This window comes from Strix aluco, chromosome 4 (assembly GCF_031877795.1).
Source record: "Strix aluco isolate bStrAlu1 chromosome 4, bStrAlu1.hap1, whole genome shotgun sequence".
NCBI lineage: Eukaryota > Metazoa > Chordata > Aves > Strigiformes > Strigidae > Strix > Strix aluco.
The window spans coordinates 90,284,346-90,311,613 of record NC_133934.1 but is presented as its reverse complement, the minus strand read 5'-3'; the positions used below and the strand labels follow the sequence as shown (position 1 = coordinate 90,311,613).

General features: G+C 48.0%; 1 protein-coding gene across 4 annotated transcripts in view; it reads right to left on the bottom strand.

Annotated features, from left to right (window-relative positions):
• MAPKBP1 (mitogen-activated protein kinase binding protein 1) overlaps positions 1 to 26,773 on the bottom strand; it is a 103,945-nt gene extending 77,172 nt beyond the window's left edge. For all 4 annotated transcript variants that reach the window (XM_074824170.1, XM_074824172.1, XM_074824173.1 and 1 more), the window contains exons 1-2: positions 26,655 to 26,773; positions 25,474 to 25,817 (exon numbers count right to left, since the gene is read on the bottom strand). In XM_074824170.1, the coding sequence (XP_074680271.1) occupies positions 25,474 to 25,590 (117 nt within the window). In that variant the 5' untranslated portion in view covers positions 25,591 to 25,817; positions 26,655 to 26,773. The remainder of the gene's footprint in view (positions 1 to 25,473; positions 25,818 to 26,654) is intronic.
• Between the last annotated feature and the right edge of the window lie 495 nt (positions 26,774 to 27,268).

Sequence of the window (27,268 nt, the reverse complement as noted above, 5' to 3'; positions counted from 1 at the left end):
ACAGGAACTCGAGAGTCCCCCTGCAGATCTGAGACACTGTGTTCGTTACCAATACCTCCCATGTTGGTCCAGTTTGTTTCCCACAGTCGTCAGACATGTCACTGCTTGCTCAGACCTTCACAGGCAATCAGTGCGCCACCTCACCACCTTCATCCAAGTCTGGAAACAACTGCAAGATTAAACCTGTCATTTTGTGCGCCTAAATTAGAGGCACAGAGAGGAAGCTGGCTATCCACATTTGTTACTTCATCTCAAGGCTTCTATTAATAGTATTTGGCACTTTCAGTCAAGGCTCTCTGCGTGATCTGCAAGTGTTATTGAATCGATCCACATGCTTCTGCAGTTCGCTTTGCATTGCCACTATGCTACCTGTAACCACCCCACCTCCATTCCTTTAAGGTCAACTTTTTTTCAAATTTGGAGGCTCAATACACATTCTTGGGCATCAAAAACAGAATCAGCTGTCCAGCTAACACCTGTCTCGCAAAACCTGATATTCATCCATTTTACAGGCTTAAATCTAAACTTGGCTGCTCAGAGTTGCACAAACATGTAAAGAAATTTTAGTGCCTAAGCAGATCACTTACCCTGTTCCTTCCACATCAGATCCCAAGATCATCAGACAGTTCCCACACCTGGTAGGACCAGACCAGCAGAGTCCTGAATTGCAGGACTTGAGATACTGACAGGTATTCATGGCAGCCAGGCCTTCCCAGGGAGAGGGGCCTTGCTGCAGCCCAATCCCACCTGGAAGTCAAAGGACACGTCTGAGACGAGAGCAGCTCTTGCTTCCCTCGGGCATGGTCCCACGAAGCACAAGGGGAAAGCCCACGCTTTTGTGACAAAGCCATGCCACCTCTGCCTTACCACTGAGGTACAGACAATCCTTTTGGAAAGGCTGGTCTAAAACAGCTCCCACCAGCTTTGTTTATCTTTTCAGGAAACAAGATGCATGACCAGCTGCTCCCAGCTCTCAGAGAGGGAGGTTCGTACTTGCACGAGCTCTTTCTGTTTCTTTGAGGAAGTTACCACAAGCAATTGTTTCCACGTGCTAAAAGGACAACACAGAAATCCCTGAAGGATCAGCCCAGCTTCACCCCCCTGCAAACACTCTCCTCCTTCCCATCATCTGCATCCCTTTGGGATCACCTACACTGCAAAGCCACACAGGAGGTACAGGAGGCAAACAGTGGCCTGCACATCTAGGCAGCATGCTGTTAGAAAGCAGTAGTAAACACAGCCAGCATAGTAATAATTTCCACCAAAATGGGTGTCAAAGGGGGCAACCTACTCGCAATGCCACTCCTGCCTGACCTGAGCTCGCAGGTGCTCTCTCTACACCTGCACTGTTTTACTGCTGAGCCACCACTGCTGGGTAGGAACTCCCGTGTCTACGCCTGCCTGCCCATCATAAAGAAAGAGAGGAAAAGAAGATTTCAAGAGAATTCTATTTTTAACACCAGGCATCTCCCAAAGAGTTTCAGCTGTAGGTTGAATGATGCTGCTACTCACCCCACCACCCTCCCCAGGGCAGCAAAAGACTAGGTAGGAGTTCAGAATTATTTCAGCCCCTCTTCCCCATACTCATATGCTCAAGAAATTAAAGAGTTTTCTGACTCGATCACCTCACTTCCTGCCTTCTGATACTAGTCACATTCTCTTCTGGGCCCAAAAAATGATAATTCTCTAAAAACATGATTTATTTAAGCATGAAAATAAAGCAGCAAAGCATTTGAGAGGACACATCCAACTCTCCAGTGCTCAAAAAGACCACTGAGGGGAGAAAACTGGTGTTACTGTACAGGGCTGCCCATATGTCCCAGTACATGTGGCATTAGGCAGGAGGCTACAGCCTGGGAAAACCATGTCCACCAAGCAAGGTGTCTGTTCCAGCCTTCATGAGATTGGCCATCTTGGATCAGACACCAGTATCGAGCCCTGGTTCCCATTTCCATTTGAGGCCATAAGAGAAGGAGAAAAGTCAGGAAGAACAGTATGTGTGGATAGAACAAATGTATGGATAAAACTTAAGAGCAGGGAAAGCAAATTTGAGTCTTTCTCACCTCCTGTGAATCTCCCAGTCTCAAAATAGATATTCTCAGTTTTTAACCTATTTCAGTAGAATTCTCTACCATGAACTTATCCACTATGTCTATAAAAGCTTAGTATTCACAACATCTTTTGGCAAGGAATTTCACCAGTCTGGAACATGTCACAAGAAGAACCATCTTCCATTGCTTGTTTTAAACCTCACTTCTGTTAGCTTCATTTGATGTGCCCTAGTTCTTGTACAGGAAGAGAGTGAATAGTCAGTCCCCACCTACCATCATCAGGTGGCTCATGATTTTGTAAGGAGCTATGCTATCACCCCGAGTCATCTGTGTTCCAAGTACAGGAGTCTTCACTTACTCAGTTTATGGCTCTCCTGAAAGCCATTTCATATCTTTGATCAGCTCCGATGCTTTTCTGTGAACCACCTTCCAGGTCCACTGTATCCCCTCTCAGGTGAAGAGGAAACACCAAGCCTACATACAGTTTTCAAGGTGTGGTCACAGCAAGTGTTTACATAGCAGAATAATACAGCCTTCGTTTTTGTTCTCCATTCTTTTTTCCCATTAATACCTTACATTCAACCTGCCTTTTTGACATCTAAGATCATTTACAGACAGCAGCAAAGAGGTCACCCTGCCCATGGATAAGAACTGCTGCTGCTTTGCATCTGGAAACTTATCCCCCATTCTCATCTCTCCGGTCCCCTACGGAAAGGGAAATCCTATTCTTGAATCAACAGTTTGATTTCAACTTTCCCCTTCCTCCCCATGCCTTTGTGAGAACTTACTCATGAACAAGAGCATCCTCAGAGGGAGTTCTTGCAGCACAATTACTCCGTTCCACTCCAGAATGGCTACTTCAATAAATGTCCACATGCAGACAAGCTCTATTTTAAAACCTTCCCATGGGCCTGTGTATAACACAGTTAAGGTTTGAATCCATTTAATTAACTAGCGGCATCGAGTCAGCATGAAAAGACAACATCCATCAGAGTTCATCTATCATCCGCTGCACAATGGGCCTGCCCTCATCCCTCTCCTGCCTGAATGTGGGCATATTAATAATGTATGTGCAAAGGCACGTGCTCCTGAGAAAGCAGTGGACACAGAAATCCCACAGATACATAACCCATGAGGGTTACTTTGGAAAGCCTCCCCTAGCACATCAAGTAAGTAGCCACCATCTTGTCTGAGGAGTGGCTACACAATCATCTGTTCTTTTGCCTAAAAAAAAATGCTTTTACGGCTCAACTTGAGACCCCAATACTCTTTGGTCCTGGCAATACACTGACACAGGGAGCTCCAACATCAGGCCTGAATTTCACAACAGCACTGTGGTTTTCAGGTCCGTCTGCCTATATTCTGCTCCCAGAGTTTTCAGCACTGCTGCACACGTGTTTTCCATGCTGCAACACAGCAAAGTCCTATCAACACACTCTGGCATCCAATACGTGAAAATGCATCATAGCTGTACATGTCAGCATCAGCATTTAAGAAATAACTATTTCTTACATCAGTGAAATTTGATAGAGAGAACCAAATCTTACAGCTGACCTTGTTTGTACATCTCTCCTGCTGCAAAAAAGCATGTTCAACCTCCAGGGACCAATGCACACGTTGTAGGCTCTAATCCACCGCCTGAACACGTTGTCTGATCTGCTGTTACTGCTGCAGAAAAACAAAGGCTTGAAGTTTTACATTTAGCTCTGCTGTGCTTCGTTTGGCACATTAAACGCAGAACACTAATTACAGTATACTATTCTACTTGAGGGGCTGTCAGCATTTCCACTGCAAAGCCTTCATTTCAGGGCTTTATAACACAGCTGTGAAATATTCATTTTGCACTTGAGCTTGACATGCAAAGGTCTGGCTTTGGCCCAGGTTCCTCTGCCTGTTTGTTTTTCCGGGAGTTGGGGGTTTTGTTGTTGGTCTGGCAGGGGGAGAGCTGAAGACTGGTGGATGGAATTAACTTCAGGGGATGTTTGACTTACAAATGCACACAAACAACAGTTGGTATCTGTCCCTCACCTACCTATGCCTCCCCCTGTTTTTGTATGTGCACAAAGAATATGCACTTTTTAAATATTTTTTTATCATTTTTATTTTAAAAGAAGCTTTTCTATCCTCTCCCTCCTCTCCAGCCTGAGCCTTCTGGCCCTCAGCATCCAGTGCTAGCAAAGAGTACTCTCTTGACAAGCCTAGAGACTGAAAATACTCCACCTGGAAAAGCACCAGTTGTAAGCCAAGCTCCCACACACAACCAACTCAGAACATCTCTGTCTTGACAGAGCAGTCTCCACGTCTCTTGCAGCAAGTCTTACAAGCCTTGCTCACTGCCACTATTGCAGACTCATACCAATTGCCTAACTGACCCTCTAGGAACTACTCCAAGACCATCAAACTGGTTTCATGTAATCCACCACACAGACTTGTTGCAACATTTTAAGGTGTTTCCAGTCAATGCTCAATTTGAAGCAGCTTTCATGGGGTAAAAGGATTCAGAGCTATGCCTGACCACTGAACAAGCCCTCACATTTTAACCAATTAAAAAACAAAACAAAAAAAAAAACAACCAAACACCTGACCAGAACATCATAATCTGCAACAAGCAGTTCCCGATTCTAGGCAATTTGATTTCAAGATAACCACTTTAAGAACATCAGGGAACAATCTCCCACAAAACAAATTATGAATGACACAAGAGTGGCAAGGATAAAAACCGTCTTGCCCAAAGGTTTTGAATGCCTGAGTTATGAGAAGCATTACATTACATTTGTAAACCTGCACAAAAGCAGAGGTGGGATGGGGAGGTGTTCTGATGCTGAGAAATGCTGAGCCTCAGCAATAATGGCTCTGCCAGGTGTCACTGCAATGGTTGCACAGGGGTGGTGTGCACACATTTATTAAACATGATCCAGGCAGTGGAGAGAACAGGGAACAGAACAGGGACAGAGGTGAAAGAAAGGGAATGCGAGCAACCCAGGGTCCCTGCAGGCTGTCTTTCCACATGCGCCAGCACACAGCGTGCACGCTGCGTTCGTCCATCTCTCCACGCAGCCTCTCCTGCCTGCTCTCCCCTCCTGGCCTCCCCACCGTGCTGGCTGCTTTCAGTGTGATTCCAGCTGTCAGGACTGCATTCCTGACCCGTCAGCCCCAGCTGTCGGGGGCTACGTGCTGAATCTGCACTCTGCCGTCTTCTCCATGCACCTGGAGTGAGGCAGTCCCAGGGAGGCCATAAATACCGTTGCACAGCCCCGGGGAAGTGGGTGGGAGGCTATTAAAAGCACCTCTACCAGGAACCATAGTGAGGGAACTCAGAACTGACAGCAGCACACATCTGCAAGTGCCCCTGTGGCCTGCAAAAGAGGATATATAGAGGGTTAATTTCCTACCAGCTTCTGCAGCGTGGCCTGCATTAAATAATTACCTTCTGTTTCTTCACTTAACGCTAGCCTGATCCCCCAATTTTCTCTTCCCCACACCCACACCAAGGTCCAATTTCTTCTGAAATACTGCAGGGATGAGGAGAGGCACATGTAACCTTATCAACCCTGGCTAAAGACATGGCAAGCAGCAACTTCTCCTCCTTCTCCCCATTCAGCCATCATTCTCACCTTAAAAGCATCCCCAACTCAGATTTTCATGAGATTTCACAAAACCTTCAGAATATCTGAGCTTCAGAGATACAAATGTGGTGAAGGGACAATGGATGGAGTGTGTGTAAATTGTCTGCCTTTGTCAGTGTTGTGGTGATGCTATTTTGATTTGGTGTGGGGAATTCTTTTCGTGATATAAGCGAAGTTTGTGAAGATTATGTGATGAATGTATATTTTAAAAATGAAAAAGCGACATCAAACAGGCTACAGGTTTGCTGGCACATAAAGAGTCAATTCTGATTTATTCCAGCCTAAGCATCTGCACATGGAGTCAATCGGACCAGCTCCACAGGCAGGCGAGCCCTATGGGACACAGCACAGACATACATCCTGTGTGGGCAGGCTTCAAAGAAGTCATTCCTTGAGCAATCAGGACCTGGAATTGTGCAGGATCACTTCTTCACAAGGAACAGATTTTTCCAATTTGCAGATGTGCATTACTTTTTCATAAGGAAAGAGAGCAAGCAAGATATCAGACTTTTACACAGGGGGTGCTTCTGCCCTCCCACATAGGCAATTTGTCCAGTGATGTTTTTCTTCATAGTAGAAAAAGAAACTAATTCACCTTCCCCTGCACAGAGAACTATCTGTAAGAGGATTAGGTACAAGCGAGGACTTGCAATGCTCCCCCATCAATCTGTCCCAACAGTGGAGATCAAAGGAAGCAACTTCTGACTTTCTGGCAGTGTTATATGTTGGTCTCCTCCAAATCCATGCACCGGGCCTGAATATAGGCAAAGAAAGTGCTTCAGTGAGTAGAAGTAGTAAAAAAAAAGTAAATACAGCTCCCTTGGGCAGCGTTTCAGTTACTCATATAAGGGTTTGAAATCAAGCAGGAACAAAGGATTCTCTCAGCATAAGGGTCACTGTTTATCATCATAAATCATCACTTCCCAGATAGGAAAGGCTCTTTCCCCTCTGTCTCGCTCAGGCTTTAGCACTCACAAGAAGCAAGAGACAAGAACAAGAGCCAAACAGGGATGTGGGCATGGGCTGGCAAGGCTCCCTCTGCAGCTCTGCCAAGCTCCCTCCCCACAGCCCCGGCCCCAAGCTGGGCCTGCTCCTAAATACAAACAGCCAACGGTTAAAAGTCCACAGCTTTGTGTCAGAGACGGGTATCCCCTCCAAGGAAACTGCAGCAGCTCTGCATAACTCCTGACTCCGGAGAAGTCAAACACACAGGCCATAACAGGGCGTTTCTAATACCGATACCACCGTAGCAAGGAGCTCTGTCCTAAATCACCTCCTGCTGAACTCTATAAACAACGCATATGTTCAAACTAAACTTGGACACAGGGAAGACAGACTGAAAGAGAGGGTGCAGAAAGCCTTCCCCACAGTTTACCCTGCCAAGGGGAGCCAGAGAAGGAAAGCCACACCTCAGTGCTTCAAGAAACACACCATGCTACAATCCCCTTTCCTTCATTTCTTCTCACTGGGGCTTATTTTTGGTATAAGTGCACTGTTTCACAAGGCTTGGAGGGTGAACTTGGTGGTCAACCTTGAGTCCAAGAGTAGAAACACACAAGGTAGAGCTATTGAGGATGAAGAAAAGCCTTTTGATCAGCCTGCCTAAGGTGACACTCATAATTCATCTGTGATTTCTTTATTCACGCGTAACGCCCCATGCCAAATCAATCTATTTTTATCCTTCACCACTGATTCACACAGCAGTTCTGTCCTAAAAGTCATCGACTGCTACTTCTAAACTGTGTGTCTAGATCTCATCCCTACCTAACCAGGCCTCATAGCCATGAAGGCAACCACACAGGTCTTCTGGAGAAAGGAACAGGTGTAAGTAGTGTATTTAAGTCCCCAGGGAAGATTTAAAGAGCCTCTCTGTATGTAAAAGCCTCACCTTTTCATGCCCACATTCCTTACACAGAGCAGGTATCTGTCCCCTCCACAGGAGGTCAGAGAGCTCACCTCTCCCAGTGCCTGAAGGCTCCTGTCTAACACCTGAACCACTCCAGGACTAGACACCTTGTCCTCCTACACATGCATCTCCCTAAGACTGCAGTGATGCTATGGGGGAAAGTACATACTCGCATCCTCAAGGGACTAGAAAATGGTTTTGTTTTAAGCCAATTTAAATTAAAAAAACCCCACTTATCAGTAATTTAAAAGATGCTAAGATTAGAATAAATACAACAGGAGGGACAGAGCGAGTACACAGCATTTATCACACAGACAACACCCCTATGGAAAGAGGCAGGCAGTTAAGAGATTAGTATTCAGTCTTTCTCTAAATGTTGTCTGGGCTATTTAGTATTCGTTTCACAGTACTTGCAAGAAGTCCCAATGAACATGAAGGCCTCCTGTGCTTACAGCAGGTAGCAACATGTACTCTCACACAGCTTGCAATCTATAACCAGATATAAGAGGACTAGGTGGCAAAAAAACAGAAACACTGAGGTAAAATGACTTGATCATGGTCATGCAACAAATTAGCAGCAGAGCTGGGATAACCTCACCTCCCTCCCAAATTCCAGCAGCTGTCTACTACGTGGACGATACTGTACCATTGCTGTATCTCACTGCTGCTTGAGACTAAGGACAATATTTTGAAAGAATGCTTAAAAATGAATCAAAGGAAAGCATGAGAGATTTCTTTTTTACCCCAAACCAATCAGGATATATAGAAGGAGCCACCCAAGCTTCCTGCCCACCCCCAGCCACCACTCATTACCTAGCTCCTGGCAATCCCTTCCTGCACTTCTCCCCACCCTCTGTCCTGAGGAATAAGCTTCTTACAGAACAGCCTTTATCATCATCTGCCCTTTGTGCATCCTAGAATTAAGAAGCTCTTCACATCTGTCAGTCAACATGCATACTGAACACAAAGCGATTTCTTCATGTCCTGCAGGAGAAGTGATACATGGGAATGAGGGCCAAAGACTGAGAAAACAAACTTAAGAGAACAGCTCAAGATTTCCATTGTCTTCTCAACAACCTTGCTGTCACCTCCTCCTGTTCAAGTACAGCTGGAAAGTCCTTCACGGGTAACACAGTGTCCCCATCACTGCACCTACTGCTCAGCCACTGGCACGGAAAACTCCAGCAAACCCACACGTGCTCACTCAGGTACGTACTGCCAGGACATCTTTCTGCTTCAGAGATACAAACTGGTACTACAGGAGAGGCAATCATCGTTCACAGGCACTGCTATCCGAGATGCAGAACTTGGTTTAGTCTTTTCCAAACAGTTAAAATTTCTTGCAAGTTTTATGGCCCAGACCCAGCACCCCAAAGCCCTGAATAACTCCCCCCTGCAAGTGAGCAGCAAGAAACACCACTGAGCCTCTCTCCCTTACGCACACACACACAGAGGAAACCACCACTAGACAATAAACCACAGAAAGACAAAAGGTTGTAAAGATAACTACAAAGCAATCCTAAATAAACTCATTAAATCATTCATTCAGACCACTTTCCTTCTTCACATACTTTGCCCTGAAATCACTTCTTCCTGTGATTTTTCCCAAGAACCTTTTCATTTTTTTTTCCTGAAGGAAACAAAATCTGTAATTGAGAAGTACAATAGACCAACATAAGCTGAGTTATTTGAGGATTTCGTTAAAGGTGACTTAACAAAAAGAAAAAGGGAAAAGGGAAAAGGCTGCCATCTACGTGACTTAAAACCCTGAAACAGGGGAATAACACTGAAAAAGCAGGTCTCCTTTAGCCTGCATTTAGGCTCAGGAGTGTGGGTAACTGGTAGAATTACCAAATGTGAGAACTGAGGAAGTAAAACCACACTCAGAGGAAGCAATATTTATCCGCAGGCTTAAAAACCCCTTTCTTTACTGCCCTTGTTTAGAAATTCAGAAAAACCTAGATCCAGCCGCACAACCAACTCCTGTTCCTTCAACACTTCACAAAGTACTTCTGTTTTCACATGTTCAGATCTCAGCAAAAATTGCTGCTGCAAAAAACAGAACATAAAAAAAGGGATTATGGAACTCCAGTCTTCAGCAAAGAGTCAATGCTCCCAACGCATGATTTTCCGGTCAATAGTTTTAGATGCATTCACCTACTCAGAAGCATTTAGCAGAATCTTCCTTGGTAAGAAATAACTTTGAGCGACATGTATAGTTCAGAAAGACCTGAACTATGAGTCCTAAGTACGTTTCAGCAGTTTAAACAAAAGATATACAAAGTAGACAGACACTTGAAGGGCAAGCAGTAAGACTGAACAGCAAAGGAACACTTAAGAGTCAGAACATCTGTGTTGACTGTCATTTGTACTGAACCACTATGCTAACCCTACTCAAACTGTATTTTATGTCCTCCAGCAAAAAGATAGCTATAAAGCTTCTATGCGGTTTGTGTCCACTCCTTGCTGTGGTGCACTGGGAGCCAGGTAGTGGGCAACTGCTGGATACAAGCTTTAGTGTCACCCCTGCACGGGAACTGGCCCCTGAGTGAAGGCAGGCTGCGATTCCCACCAGCAACCAGAGAAGAGGCGTTGGATGAAATGAAGCTGATTGTCAGGTTGCAAGAACAGAACTGATGATTCAGACTCTTAAAAAAAAGAAATTGCAGACAGAAATGATTGAAGAGAATTGTTCAAGGAGCACTGAACCCTGAAAATGTTCCCACATGCCCACAATCTTGCCTTTCTTCTTTTAATTGTATCAGTGTGTTTAAGAAAAGACATTACTTCTATCTTCAAACTTTGCCTCTCTTATGTCCTTAGAACACCACAGGTTGATACCAGCAATAAAGCACTTAGGAGATGGTACTGTGGAAGGATCTGTTTACAAATCAGCCAACAACAAACAAGCACTTAGAGTTTAAAGATGAAATTAACATCAGCCACAAGACAAGACTAAAACTGGCTGCCCAGTGTTTCTCAGCACTTTCTGCTATTTCTATAGAGGTCACTTCCTCCATTTCTTCTGGGTGAGAAAAAAAATCTATTAGTGACAGAAAGAACCACAGAAATTGGCACAATCTGCTACAGCAGTCAAGCTGACTGAGCAAAGACTTGCACTAAACAATCTCATACAAAGAACCAGTAAGGTACTTAAAAATTGCAGAAGTCATTTTGCTTACAAGCACTGCCAGGGAGAAGTACTGTGCATGCTTCACATGATTCAAAAGATGACAGCAGCATCCCAATGCACCTGTGAGGCCACACAATGATGTCACTTCAAAATCCTGCACCCTACAGTGTGTCACAACATGATGACCAAGGCAACTAGAAGCTCCACAAGTACCCAGACTATTAGTCTAATAGCTTGAGCATGGAAACGTCTGCCAGAAGGAGTTTCAAGAAAACTCAGCAAGTTTTGGAGTCACAAGAAACCAAGAGACTGTCACAAACCAAACTCCGTGGCTTTGGGGGACCCTGTCGCTGCAAACTGAACCCTGTGGGTTTTCTGACAGATATTCCACCACAAAAGAACTGAGCAACTGTCAAGCAGGAAGCCAGTGCTCCAGACCCAAGTATCTCATACTTTATGCTCTTCCCTGAAGGTTAGCTGTATGGCATTTTGCTGTTGCTTTCAGCCACCTTCCCCAGCCTTTTCCACTGAAGATGGGGCACTGGGAAGTCTTCTGGAATCAGCTCTAAGGAAGGGAAGCCCTGGTGCTACCCCTTTCTCCTATTTATACCAACAACATTACTGCAACAGTTCAAACGTATTTTATATATAGCTCTGTGGCTTACTTCCAGGCAGAAGTAACTCAATGCTGGTGTACATATGTTTAGACCACAGCAATTGGAAAGAATGTCCCATAAACGCTATTAACTCCGCTGCTCCACTGTGACCAGAACAGGCTCTACCACTGCAGAAATACAAGCTGTATTAGAGGAAAAAAAAAAAAAAAAAAGTCATAGCTAAGCAAGCCACTCGCCACCTGCACAGCACTGACAGACTTCCACCATAGCCCTGACAGATTTATAACTGTAAGTTAACAGCCAGCTCTTGTCACATCAAGATAAAATGTCTGACTGCCAAGAGACCACATAGAGGTGACCAGAGTGTGGGCCAGTGTAAGGGCAGATATGAACTACACAGAGCATCTGCCAGTATTCACTTGCATTTTAAAGTAATCTTCTAAACTCAAAGACTGGACAAACAGAAGATGGTCCGATTTGCACAGCTCTATTTGCACTGAAAAGAAACAAGGACAAGGTGCAGGTGCCACAGACCAACATCCAAAATGCACTTCCCTCAGCACTGGTTGCAGGGACCTCAGTGACAGGTAGATGAGAGAGGTGCCTGCTATAAACCCATAGGATACTGATCCCAGTGATAGGCCTAGGTTTTAACATAACCCGAGATGAGCCAAACCCCAGGCAGCAGCCCACAGGGAGACACAGTCTCTGCTATATTCCCTCTCCTAAAGGAGGATGTTCCGGCTACCACAAGTAGATGACTACATACCAGATAACTAATGTGCCTTTCACCAGATTGTCCCCCTCATGGGCTGTAAAGACAGCTCTGCCAGTCTTTCCAGAACACATTAAAACAACCTTTCATCACATTTTTCTCTGCAACACCTAAATACTGGGGGGGGGGGGGCGGGTGTGGGGGGTGTTAATGTGTTTTAAAAGAGAAAAAATCTTGCCTTTTCTCATGTCTGAATCCAATGGGACTGGACTTCAAAGAGGAGGAAGGTATAATGAACCTTTCAGAAGTATCTAAAAAAGGATGGCATCTTTGGTTATGCGATGTGGAAAAGTTAATGACCACCATCTCAGACCTCTGCAGAGATGGGTGTCTCTTGTTCTGGGGTATAAATAATATAGCTTTATCCTTGCATAAACCTCTTTGTAACTTCAGGAATGAAACTTCCCTTCCTGAATATGTCAGGTCAGCATTCTGCTTGGATGAGAGAAGGCTCTGTCAAGGAGCCTCTAGCTGGGGAGAAAAGGGGAAACCAAGTCCACATTTTGGGGATGATGATGGGGGTACAAAAGAAAAATGGAATTTCTCTGGTTCACTGTTTATATGGGGGATGGGAAACAGGGAAAGAGAAACAGTCTTTGTTCCAGGCTTCACAGGACTGGTTAGCAACATGCCCAGGGAATATGGATGAATAGACAAAGTGCATCTGAGCTGGTCAAAACAACAGGATAAAGACAACTGTGATATACATAAGGCGTGCACACACAGACAGTTATGTGCACGAAAGAATCATCATACACAGACTCTGATCTTGCAATCAGCCACAGAGGCACTTATCTTTACATCCATTGGGTGAAATGGAACTACTCATGCTCATACTACCTCACACAAAATTAAGCACATGTTTAAGTATCCACAGGAATGGTGCCAGAGTTTGCATTTAGTTTTCTTTTAAACCCTTCAAGGTCATCATGACTGTAAATATGTTACACGAAGAGTTGTGCAAGACTTTGTGTACATTACAGCTGTAACACAATACCAGCGTCACTTTAGAAGCAGGGGAAAAGAGTGGGTTGTAAGTTACTGTACTAACAGGCACACTAAGAAAAGTAACATACACTCAACTAGAACAGAATATGTTCTTCCTATTAAACACACACATGCAGAAAAATAGAAACATACTCATACCATCATCCAACCAGGCCCCAGCATTTAAGTATGCTCTACAACGCAAAACCCTGCTTGGCAGCTGTTTACAGTACTTTCCTTTCTGGGGATCTGAGAAAAGCATCCAAATTAAATCACTACAGAGTGGGAGGGCAGGACGTGGGACAGAACACAGGCAGCAGACCTGGAAGTAAATTCCCTTTTCCAGAGAGATGACCACAACACATAAGCTGCGTTCCCTGTGCCGCCCAGAGACAAGACCCCCCCTCCAGCAAGGGGAAACTACCCACTTTGACATTTCATAATGGATTTTGCTTCTAAGCCCTTCCTTCTGCCCTAAGTGCTTCCGCAGCTGACGTAGATCACTGATGATTTACAGTTCTGCCATCTCCTCAGCACGAGAGCTCCCAGACTCAACTAATCCCAAACGCTACACAAACATGCTTCGGGCCCACAAGTCCCTTCCCCACAGCCCAGGGCAGGACTAGCAGCTCCTCTCTGCCCGGAGAGTTACAGTACTCTTTACACAGCCTCCTCCCCTCCTCAGCCAGGGCTGCTGGCTAAGGCGGGCCGGGTTGCTCCTCCCACTACAACAGGCCCTAAGTGCCAGAAAAAACTACCAGCAGAAAGAGTTTCTGTTGCTTGCCAACAAACCTTTAGGCAGTAGGTGATGAGTGTTCCCAACTGTTTTAAACCTCTGGAAAGCAGTGACAGCAAAAGTAAATGCCTTATTGCAGCAAGCACTCTCCTCTTCCCACTGGGTCATCACAAGACTCTCCATGGTGAGCAGTATTTCTCCACCCCTGATGCTCTCAGAGTTCCCCAGGTGCCCTGGAAAATGCTTTTCTTTCACTAAAGAAAGAGGAAGATTTTCTAGAACTAAGACAACAATGCAGTTCCCTCAGCAGAGATGCAGAGCTGGAAGCTGCCCAGCGCACCTCACGCCACCACATCCTCTACCACCGGGGACAGTAGTTATTAGCCAGGGCAACCTGGTGCTCTCTTCCAGCCTTGCTGGTCAGCCTGGAGCCCTGGTCACCAGAGCTCCACCACGAAGGACCAGACCTGTCTGCAGACCGCGCTGACTCTGAGCATATTATATATCACAGAATCACAGAATCATCTAGGTTGGAAGGGACCTTGAAGATCATCTAGTCCAACTATTAACCTAGCACTGACAGATCCCAACTACACCATATCCCTAAGTACTATGTCAACCCGCCTCTTGAACACCTCCAGGGATGGGGACTCCACCACCTCCCTGGGCAGCCCATTCCTACGCCTAACAACCCGTTCTGTAAAGAAATACTTCCTAGTATCTAGTCTAAACCTTCCCTGGCGCAACTTGAGGACATTACCTCTTGTCCTATCACTTGTTACTTGGTTAAAGAGACTCATCCCCAGCTCTCTGCACCCTCCTTTCAGGTAGCTGTAGAGGGCGATGAGGTCTCCCCTCAGCCTCCTCTTCTCCAGACTAAACACCCCCAGTTCCCTCAGCTGCTCCTTGTACAACATGTGCTCCAGACCCTTCAACAGCTTCGTTGCCCTTCCCTGGACACGCTCGAGTCATTCAATGTCCTTTTTGTAGTGAGGGGCCCAAAACTGAACACAGTAATCGAGGTGCGGCCTCACCAGTGTCGAGTACAGGGGTAAGATCCCTTCCCTGTCCCTACTGGCCATGCTATTTCTGATACAATATAGGGCTTGTCTAGACTGGAAGCTCGGTTTTACCGTTTTTTCCAAAGCCTGTGTTTAAATTAACTGGCACGGGCTCACCCGAGGGTACAGTCCCCGGGAAGAGCACCGGGAGGGAGAGCGGTACCGGGAGAGCGGTACCAGCGGGGAGCACATGGCGCGCCACCACCGCCCAGGGGCGGGGCCAGGGCGGGCCCCGCCCGCCATTGGCCAAGCGGCGTCTCCATGGCGACAGGAGGCGGCAGGCACCGCCCCTCCCGCGGCGCCGGCAAGCCGACCCGGCCCAGACCGACCCCCGGCAGGGAGGCGGGCGGGGAGGCGCCGCGGGCAGATGGAGCCCGCCCGGCCCGGGAAGCTGCCGGCAAGCAGCGAGCGGGCCAGGCGGTGCAGCTGCAGCCCTGGTGCTGCGTCGCCCACCGGCTGCGGCCTCCGCTCCGGCACACCTCGCGTTAGGCCGTCCATCGCCCGCTGGCCATTTTATTAACGGTCGTTTTTTAAGTCCAGACGCTCCCGAGATGTTCATTCCAAGGACCTGGAGCGGCCCCGATGCGCGGCAGAGATAGCCCAGGCGCTGCATCTTCTCCCTCACCACAACGCTCTGTCTTCCACGGATGGCTCCATCAAAAACGTATTTATCACGGGTCTCGGACATCAGAAAGTACATTTGCAGCCCCGCTACAGAAAGTGGGCCAAAAACTTCGCAAATCCAGCATCTATAACCCACCCACCACAAGGGTGATGCAGGAGACCCGCTCTTCCAGAAGTTCCAGCCAAAAACACAGCCAGAGCAGTCAGCAGCAAGGAAGCTGAAGGAAGCTCCTTCCAGCCCAGAGCACCCTCCCCTCATCCTCCCCAGCGCCAGCTACTCGCACTGCTGATGGCGTGTAAAATGCATCTCAGCAGCTTAGCTGGGGAAGCCTGCAGAGCCATGCAGTGCAAACCGTGGATTATCAAGGCAGGAAGATTATCCTCCCGGCGCAGGAGGAGGCGGAATCCCAGTTCCAGCCTCAAAAGCAGCTCAGGCTTTTAGAAACAACTACATCCATTGAGGCCCGCCACACACTCATCAGAAATATTTGTTAATGCGTTTCATTAAGGGCGTTTTATGTCATCTTGTCTCCATTCCCCTCCACGACCACTCCTGTAGCGGGGGTCAGGCTGGGCAAACACCCTCCAGCTAGCCCTCGCAGTTGGGCAAGATACACCGAACCATTTTCGAAGCCCGTCTGGCCATGACTCAGTCCAACAACACCAGCTGAGTTGGGACCAGATGGGCTTAAACAAACAAAGCAGATCCCAAATTTGTCAGTTCCAGTTTACAGTCAGCAATGCTGTTGGACCCAGCTGCTCAAGAAGGATGACACCCCAAAGCAGGTTTGAAACAACTGCGCTCGGGACCACTACTATATCTAGTTGAAAACTGGGAGATAAGCCAAACGTGAGGAATTACGCAGCTGTTTTAAAGCCCTAGATGCTGGGACACTTTGCAGTAAGTGGGTAAGTATCCTGTCTGTCTTGTATTGAGGGAAAAAAGAGGCTCAGAGACAGTCTGAAGAGCGGAGCATGGAACCCAGAACCATTAACTGCATTTTAAAGAATATAGAGCTCTGCTTCAAGGTTCACTCTACCTTTACACATTTCAGCAGCACAGAAGCATTGGTTAGGAGCATGAAAAACATCACTCTCAGCCCAGACAAAGCTCTTGCAGAAAAGACGCTAATATTGATGCAATGTAACTGGCAAAAAGAAGTCCTTTTACTGGTATAGCCTGTTTCTTTGAGGGACAGGATCATTCAGTAGACTCTCTGGATGCTGTGTCACCATTAAGAGAGCTTGTCATGGAAGCTCAGCTTGCAGATTGTTTCTAGCACAGGCAAGTGTTTGGCCAAGCACACCCTTATGCTCATGCCAACTCTGGATACCTCTGACACCATCCCCATCCCCTTATGGTTCAGGTCACGGCCCTGTGGCACGGCCATGGCTGAAGAACAGAGCACAGCAAGTTCTGAGCACCATGAGCAGTCACCAAATAAGGAGGCAGGTCTTGCACACACTCCTCTCACCCTCAGTCCTATTCAGTGTTCCAGCAACTCCAGCATCTAGATTGCATTAGGGACTGTGTCATGAACTCAAGCTCCTGTGGTACAAAGTCCTGCACTGAGCAATGGTGCATTTTTTCTTTTTTCCCCCCAAATGAAAGAATCCCTAGTATAAACAAGACTTCAAAGGCAAGCAGCCCCTTCTGTGCTACTCAAAAGGTGAGCAACCAATTTCAAAGCCCTTGGGAGCACTCAAAGGCTACCACTGTTCAGCACAGGAGACATAGCTAACACTTCAGTACTAGCACTTGAAATTTGCCCTGTGCTGGGCCTGTCTGTCGATAGGGAAGGGTTTCTGAACAGGCAGCACTGTTCACAGTGCCTGCTTGGAAGAAAAACGGAAACTGAGTGTTTTACAAGTCTGTATCCTTGAATCCATTGATACTGCCATGAAGTTGCTTTCTCCTTCTTTCAGAAACTCCTCCATCTGCCTGCTCTCAAGCCATTTGTTAACGTTGTGACTCTCTACTACTATACGACCTCCAATAATCTACTTTCTTCCAGAGAAAGGAGTCTCTCTGGATCCATGATGGGGATAATTTCAGCCTAACTACGCAAAGTGTTTGGGAGATGCAGAAATAAAAGAACCATCATTGTAAGGAAGAAATGTCATTGTTCAAATTCCACCAGGTAAGAAATTGTTAATTGTTAAATATTAATTGTTAAATCACATAGCCTTCTTGACCAATTGTGAATTTTAATACTGTATTTGGGAGAACAAGCAGGACTGGCTTTTATTGCTATTGGCTTGGAAACACTGAATACACCAGCAGTTCATAGACGCTGCTATAGTACTATTTTCAATCAGAGTTTCCCCACAGTAACTAACAACAGTACTGGTCTCCTGGGACACTAGCAAAATTACAAGGCTTACTGGGGTTTCCACAGCTCTAATTCATATGGTGCTTAATCTTCTTGAGCCTGTTGGAAAGTCATCATCACCAGAGCTACTGAAATAATTAGTGACAGTGGAACCAAGTCAGCATTTACAACAGCACAGTTTGGGGACTTTTAAGCAAATAATCCTAAGTGAACGCACAGTCCTCAGGTAGGAGAGGTGAGAAACATCCCTGGTAATCTGCAAGAGGCTGGGCTTTGTGGCTAAGGCTAAGATTTGGCCTCAGACGATCAGGATTCAATTTCTAGGTCTGCCTCAGATTTCCTGCGGGAGTTTGGAGCCACATCTGTATAGGAAAAGCATGTCCCGTTCCCCCCACACCTTTGGCGGTTTTTTTAAGCCTGAAGCTCCTCTGGGCTGGGTCTACTTTATCCCATGTCTGTCCAATGCTCACCAAAGCAAGGTGGAGATGGGATGCTCCAGCAGTCTATGGTCATATAAATATTAGCAGCAACTCACCTTTGCACTAATATTTTTGAAGACAGACCACATGGCACAGATACGCTGCTAGTTACAACAGCCGCAGGCCTCAGCTGGATTTTCCTTGTACGACATGCAGACATGCTCAGGGCAAAGCTAAGCAGCACTGTGGTGAAAGGAAATAGCGCGAGGTTTTTCTGAATTGCAGCAGCCACCTTTTGGTGCGTACAGCCTCGGCAGAGCCCACAGGGTTTCAAGCACAGGGACCAGCCCACATCTGGAGTTGGAAACCAGAGCAGAGAGCACACTGCAACCCTGCTATGCATGTACAGGAGCCCTCAGAAACTTCCAGCTCTGCAGAGGCAGGTACATCAGACACAAACAGAAGCCCGAAGTGACTGAAACTAGGCTTGGTGCTAGTTAATTATTCAGACCTTAGCTGGGATCACTCAGCACTAATATCAGGGCTTCATTCTGCTAAGCACTGTTTGAGCACCATGAAGTGCCACTCCCTGCCCCAAGCATCAAGACAAGAGACTTTTTGTAAAAAGCCAAAGACTAGCTAGTACATGGTGTTTGCTTTCACAGAGAAAAATTGTACCAAGGCTAATCAAGCAACTTCTCCCTAAGACCTGATAAACAGGAAGCAAAATATCTACTCAAATTTGCCAGGCCAACAAAATGCTGACCGCCACTTTCTCAGCTAGAAATGGAGGTGATACCCTGCAGTTGTTTTCCACTAGACACAGAGAAGAGTGAAATAATATACAAGTCATTTTACAGGCACTTGCAGACCCTTGATGATACAGAAGCAGACAGTGGTCCAACCTGGCCCAACTCCCAACCATCACTTCAACTGTTCTGCCCTCCTGAAACAAATGAGGTGATAGACCCCAGGTAGTACCAAGCACACAGCTAGTGAAACAGATGGTACACTTTGGAGGAGGTGTCTTCCCACGGTGTCTGTGGATGCCTTTCTCCACCAACCCTCCCTGTACCACAGTGAACAACAGCTCTGACCAGCAAGCAGCAAATGTACCATCTGCAACACCTCTGACCAGCCCTGACCTCCACCATCTTACCATCCCAGCCAGGTCTTTGGCAAAACACTACATGCTTCACAGCCCCCTGCAGAACAACAGCCCACAAGCAAAAGGGGGTCGTCAGTCTATATGTGTACGGCTTATCCAGCACAGCAGGGACAGAGTAAAACCTGCTTACAAGTCTCTCCAGCCAGGTTAGCTAAGTCCCACGTGCCTTCTCAGAATACCCAGCTCATCTGAAGGAGGTGAAGAGCAACAGGCAAGGCAAGACCTCAGCAGCTCTAAAAGACCACCCAGGTAAGCAGTGTATGATCGCCCAGGGGAAGCAAGAACCATTCAAACCCACTAGACAAATGACCTGGTTCGTGTTATTTATGCTGACTGCACCCCAGCTGTTGGCACATCATTGCTCCCCCCATGCCGAGGAGAGGTCTTCCTGCTGTCTTTCATGGTAAAGACAGCACGTTATTTAGGGGTGGATAGAAGGGTGGATCTTTCCAGCAACCCGGTCTCAAGATTGGTAAGAAATATCACAGTGGTTCATGGATACAGTTGCAGGCTACAAAACCAAACGTGGAATTGCTGTATACTTTTATATCCACCGTCCTTCAAGGACCAAAAGCAATTGGTGCTGCAGTCCCACCAGCAGAAAAAACTTTGGCTTTGATATGCCCTGTGGCCGTAAGTCCATTTAACACTCATGTTTGGCTCCAGTTCAGGCCAGGAGAGCCAGCCAGATCACCCTGTAATTTCAGGATGAGGCATAATACTCAGAGTGAAGAATGGAACGAGGAAAACCAGTGCGTGGAATTGTTAACAAACACAGGGTCATCTTGAGCACCATGTATTGGAGGATGGAGCAGGGGGGATCAGAGCAGCCCAGCAGGGAAGGATTCAGCCCCTGAGCTATGACACTCTCAGTTGTTCCACCGACTCTATCCACAGATACAGACATGCCACTGAAACGCAGGGTCTGGCTATGGAGAAGCTAACCAGCCTTTGGCCCCTGCTTTAAGGGACACTGTTATAAGCCTGACCCAAGACAGACATGCAATCTTTTCTATCTCTGGACAGCAGCCCCTAAGCTGTTGAAGCAATTGTGTGTGTTTAGACTGAGCAGTGCAGAGCGGTGAGAGATCCCGAGCTATTAACCGGGGCCAAGCATCATTCATGGATGTTGAAGCAGAACAGGCCCAGCAGCAGAAGGCCAGACCAGGGTGAGATGGATCCTCTCAGCTGTGCCACTGGCTGCACTGGTCCCAGAGCTGATGGGCCGAGCACTGCTCGGACTCCAGCAGAGTGGAGAAGGGGAATCGGGCAATACTGTGCTGAACAGCTCCTCAAAAGCACCATCATTATGTAAAAGACCCTTCCAAATCCTGGCAAAACAAAAACTTGACAGCATCAGCCAGGCTGCTCTCTACCTCACCCACACAGTCAGGTTGCTCAGCCCCGCATCCAGCTCCCTGGGAAACGCTGCCCACGAGGAACCCAGCAGGCTCTGCTGCTGCAGGACCAAGTTTTTCCCAAAGACTTCGAAAGAATCCCACTCTGCAACAAGCCTCAGCTGCACCTTAAATGATTTAATAAGAGGTGATGATTTTTGAAGCGTTTATATCAGTGAATCAAATTTGTGTGGTTTTTGGTTCTGTTCCAGTTCAGGTTCAGCAGTTCTCAGCCGATCCGGTTAAGACCAGTAGCAGTCGAAACTGATTCATGTTGGAAGTTACAATATTTTCAAACAAAAAGGACTGTGTTCTGAAGGCAGGAAGCTACAGCCAGGCCAGAAACATGACTCCACTCTCCTGTGTCCAGGACAGCTTGTAGTCCTAGCGGAGTCCTGCAGCTTCTCAGGAGACTGAGGAGCTGGAGAACTGCATCGGGAACACGATGGGCATGACAAGGCATGAGGGGTCTCAAGCTTCCATGGATCTGCTTCCCTCTTAAATCTGTGCCTGCTCACCAGTAGGACACAGAGGTACGCATACATGCTTCTGCTGCGCTAATCAGGCTGATGGGAGCCCAGAGGCTCGCAGTCAGAACAGACCACGCCTCATCAAAGAAAAGGAAACCCTGTCCCACTAGGAGCCACTTAGTCAGGGCTCATTTTCAGAACAAAAGCTCTCAAAAAGGTTTTGCATAGCCACCCAGTCCAAGCCAGCATCACGGAGTGGGAACAGGCGCTCCAGCTGCACGTGCTCACATGACACTTTGGAGCGGGGAGACCACAGTACAACAGTCCCTGGGCTGAATAACTTCCTGCTGGGGAACGTCAGGCTTTAGTCAAAGAGCTCTTTTCAGCTGGCAACTTCAGATATTTCTGGCTTAGAAAAAACAGGAAAGATCAAAGAAACAAGCAGCAACTTCCAAATGTGTTTCTTTGACTCACTGGCTTACCGTTTTAGGGAAAAGCCTGTAGCAGGTTTTGTAGCAATTTGTTTCTACGTTGACATTCATAATCCGGTCTGACTGAGGATACACCCCCACACACACCCCCTAGAAAAGGTACAGCTACATCAGTTAAAAAGACGCTTATATTTACAAGAGTAGAGCTTAACAATATGAACAGCCCCTGCAGGAACTGTACCTGCTCAGATGCATTACTGCTGTGAGCAGAGAGAGATTTGTGTAGCCAGGTTGCAGGGTACTACAGCAACCAGGACATTTTAGCAATGGGAGATGGCTCAACCCGTGGCTTCCCGGCTGTCCTGCTAGTGCCACTCATTCAGGGTGATCCATGCTGCTTCAAAGGCACTCGGTGCCCAGCTTGTCTCAGAGTTGCCCAGAGGCACTCTGTGTCTCTGCTGGAATCACAAGCATGGTGACCAGAAGCATGGCTGGGTTTCTGGTAGGGCTAGTAATCCTCCAGAAATTGAATGCAGGCCAACTAACTTGTCTGAAGAAATTTTAGCTTCCAGCCGCCACACTGACACGTTACAATCCCAACAATCAACAGGGCTAGGCTTAAGTCACTGTACTCTAGGTCTATATTGGTTCAACACTATAATGGAGATCTGGAGAGGACAGAAAAAATGGATTCGAGTCATGAACACTGGAAGACAAAAAAAAAAGTCTACACATAGAGCTAGTCAGGCAGCAACAAAAATCAGGACTCCCACAAAACCAAAGTTGTTTTCAAAAAGCAGAAAAAACCTGACCACTACATCCAATTTGTCACCAAGCTTTACTTAAAGAGCTCCTGTTCCTTATCTTCTTTTCCCTTATTTATTATTTTTTTAAATAGCCATGATTATGTATTGGTTCCTTAGTTTTACTCCTGTAGAAATCTCCTGGAGCTGTACAGTAAAACCATGCATTAATTACAGGCAAGAAATAAGTCCTAATAAAAGTCACAAAACAAGTTCTCTCTTGTACAGCTCCCAAGTAACACACTGCATGTCCTGCATAACCATCATGCAAAATATCTCCACTTACCCACACTCCCCCTTCCAGAGCAATGCACAAACAGGTCTCTGCAGAGCCAGCCTCCCACAGCCTGCCCACGTCCAGCCCAGCGTCACACGGCTGCTTCGCTGAAAGGAGCCAATTTTCACAGGGCTTCTCTTCAGCACGACAAACTGCCCAAGGGGTCTGTCCCTAACTGCTGAGGCAGCCTGGCAGGCCGCACACCGCCAAAGGATTGTTTAGGAAAGAGCAGGGACGCCGGGGGCGCTTTCCACTGGAGGCGGGAAAAAAAAAAAAAAAAAAAAAAAATCACAGCTCATGGAAGTCAAGGCAGTGCCACTGAGGGTCCTGGGCCTTCTTAAATTGAGCAGCTGGTTGCAATAAAAGCTTGAGGGACTCAGAGAAACCGCAGGGCTGTTGAGGGCTCGGCTCTTCACCTACATCTGCACGTACAAAGCACAATATCACCTTTCAGGCATTAATCTAGGGCAACAGTCCTGCTCCATCCTGTGTAACCAAGCAGAATTCAGCAGAGATGACCAGTCAAAGCTACCAGCTTCATAGGCCCTTCCATATTTCCATATGACTAGAGTCACATGCGTCTCTTGGAGCAGTCATTTCTCAAAAAGTCCAAGAGACAAAGATGCCTGAAAAACCCCACCCTGCAGGTCAGCAAAGATCCTTCAGGACCGACGTGTATGATGCTCAATTTCAGTCCCGAGGGATTTACACTCACACCAAATAGCAGACAGAGAAGGATCTGTTTCCTGCTAGTTCAGAAAAGCAGAGCTGCTTCTCACCCTGGAAGGCAGAGGAGCGCACACACAGCAGACAGAGCATCTCCACAGATACCCAACATATGTTGGATCTTTGGTAAGGGGCCCGCTCCTTTTCGCCTTGCCCACTCCAGCTGCCCCACTGAGGGCAGGCCATAAGTCATTTGAGGGCAATTCAGAGCAGATCGCTTTAGGAAACCAAGACCAGCACCTAACTCCTCATCATGACAAATTGCTTCTACCAGCAAACTCCCCAGCAGTTCCTCTGCATCTCACTGATTAACTGATCTTACTAATAAAATACACAAAATCCAGCCCTCAAATCTCAATTTCATGGTGTGGAATGAATCCACGATATCCCCAAGGGATCAGACACCCCTTGGGTGCACACTGGGGAGACAACAGAAGGGGTACAACAGAGCTCTTCCAAAAGGCAAGTGCAAAGAAAACAAAACAGGTACCAGAGAATACCCGGGGTACGTAGCAGCAGGTCCCAGCTCTGAAAAGGAGTGCACAGACCTCCGCTCCTATTCACAGAGCCAGAACCCAATGCCCACTGTATGTGGTGTTACAGGTGGCTTTTGGCTCTTTCAACAGAGGTCTCTGCAGAAAACAGATCAAACTGCTCTTCAGCAACAGCTACAAAGCACGTTTCACTGGCAGTCCACAGCCCATGTTAAACACGGCACATGCATGCACATGCGCACACCAAGGTCACGACAAACACCACGGCCTCTCTCTAGACAACTTTGAGGAAGCCAAGCAGGTTTTTCTCTTGCTTGGTGAGAAAAGAATATTGTGCTTCTTGGTATTAAACAGCCATCTCAGGGAAACGCCAACCTGAGCCAGAGTTCAGAGAACAGGATTTCATGCTGGGGACAGGCCATTTGGCTGTCACTTATTTCCCCTGAAGTTTTACACGCACTCTTCACTCCAAGAGATAAATTTTGAAGCACTACTGTTTTGACACAAATGAACGCACTTTGCAGTCATGGATTACAAGCATTTCTTATTTATTCACTGAGTCTTCACAGTGCAGGGAGGGATTAAGCTTTCTAGGTATGGAGAGAGTTATGCAAAGGATGAGTGATTTGCCCAGGGTTACAAGTGAATCAGTGGCAGGGACAGAGCGAGGTGCCCTGACTCAGAGGCACCTGCTGTCAGCACAAGGCAATGCCACCCAGCTCCTGTTCTCCCTGCACGTTAAGTCATCCTCCTCTCCTCATGGCACCAGACAATTCCCAGCAAGTGACTGCCTGTCAGGAATTCTCCACAACGCCAAGAAGAATGATGGATTTTTCAGGTAGAAGCAATTATACCCCAGACAAGAGATCCCAAGAGAAGGGGGTCAGGCACACAGAGAAGGACACAGAGGAAAGCGCATCCAGGCCTGTTCAGACACCATCTGAACAGTCATCTCTAAGACATGTCTCGCATCCTCCATCTTTCAGACCACGTTACCCTTCCCCACATGCTCACAGAAGACTCCTTTGCGGGGCCGAGAGCAATTGCTTACGCAGAAGAACGGGTCTTTGTGTATCATTAGTTGCCAGTAATGCAGGTTAGCAGTTGGAAACATGGAGGAAGAGGAAGCATTGTATTTCTCCTGTCAGTCATCTGTAACAACTCCACACACCACAGCGTGGGAAATCCCAAAAGCTTTCTGATGCAGACTGGGTACATACCACACAAGCAGAAAGAGTGTGTTTCAGAAGAGGGACCCGGGCTTCAGCAAGGATCCGCAGCACAGTAAAGATCCCAACTAAAAGACAGACTACAGTCACGTACCACTTGCTCTGCATCACTCTACATTTATATCAGCTCTCCCAAAGCAGTATTGTTAGTACAGATGGGACCTTAGGCAACAAAGTTAAAGCATGCTGGCCGCACCACACAGCACTCACCTTGCTGCCTATATCTTCACGCTTGTTCCCAGGCTTGCTTCTCCTCAGCTTAATGGAAGGTGAGCGAAGTAGATTTTTGATCCGACTTGTTATTGTAGACCCTTCGACCGACATCATCTCCAGGTGCCAAGAGGGTATTCACCCCACACACAAACTCTGCCTGGGGAACGAGCCCAGGTTTGAGGCAGAAATACCGATGTGCTCAGCTTTGCTCACGCTCGTTCACATATCTCTCAGCGATTCTGCTCAGGAACTCCACTCCTGTTACACTGCAAAGCTATTCACAGAGGCTGGCAGACTTTCCTTTTGCAGATTCCAGAGGATCAAATCAGCAGTAATCTAAACTGAAAGATGCACCCGTGGGTCAATACGACATTTGCAATAAATTCTAGCCTCAATCTTTGCAAGAAATGCCAAATGCAAGAGTTTATGATAAGGATGGGTGCCGTATTACTTATTCTCAGAGGCTTCCACAAAAATTATTATCCTTTTAGTATCAATTAGCACATCTAAACCAATTCCCCCATCCAAAATTTAGACGTTTTACACTTCAGTATCACCTTATGACCAAGACAAAAATTCCCACCATTGGGGTCCATTAATGGGGTCCCTCCAGCCCCTTGCTTTTGCTCCGTACACATCCATTCCACGTTCGGCTTCACAGCCTGGAGAACACAACGCTGTACTTGATTATTAAACGCCAAGTCGCAGAAGCACACCGAGAATAAACAGAGGGAGTTTTTAACTCTCACAAATTTAGCTCTGCTTTAAGTACACACATATACACAGTGGGTGATATCTGATAATTAAGGCGTATAATATTTCACGTCCCCGCAGCCCCTATTTATAAAGGGGATCGAGAAGGAACTGTAACTGCTGCCAGCGCTTACAGACCCCCGGCCAAAGCCGTCACCTTTTTCCCGAAGCCCCGGCGGTGGCCGGGGGGAAAGAGGGATCCAGTCAAAGCCTGCAGTAAATTATCCTCCCGGCTTCCGCGCAAAATGGGGGCGGGGGGAAGAGAGAGCGAGAAAGAGAGAAGGGGAGAGAGAGGAGAGGAAGGGAGAAACGTCCAAGTCAGCACAACCGCCAGCCCCTCTCCCCGCGGCGGCAGCACCGCCGGCTGAGGGGACGCGTCGCCTCCCCCCGCCCCAGCCTAACCCGCCGGCTTAAACCTCGCCTACCTGGTGCCCAGGAGCGGCGAGGCCGGCGCCCACGGTGCCCCGCCGCGCCTGCCCATGCAGCCGGCCTCCCCCGAGGAGGGGCCGCGGCGCGGGCCGCCCCCGCGGGCGGGGCGGGGGCCGCTCCCTCGGCGGCGGCGGCGGCGGCGGCGGGAGCGAGGGGGCGGCTCCGCGGCCTCAGGTCTCGGCCAGAGGCGGGGGGCCCAGGCCGCCCGCCGAGCCCCGCGCCGGCCCCGGGAGCCCAGGGGCGAGCGCCCGCCCAGCCGCTCTCCCCGGCGGCCGCAGCGCCGCCCGCATCCCCGGGCCGGCCGCCCGCCCGCGCTACGGCGGCCCGCGCGGCTCAAAACGTGGCGCGACGCGGAGCCGGGGGGCAGCGGCGGGAGCCGGGGCGGCGCGGGGAGCCTAGCGGCGGGATGGCGGCGGTGCGGGGCAGTGGTTGGCGCGGGGCGGGCTCCGGCGCTCGATAACGGGGGAGACTGGCAGTGCCTCCCCACCCAAGAGGCAGGCGGGGCCCGGAGGCAGGCAGGGGCGCGCAGAGACCCGCTCTGCCGTGCCCGCCGCCCCTTGGTGGTGTCCCCGCCACCGTCCCCCTGCCGGGGCGGGTTTGCTGTCGCTGG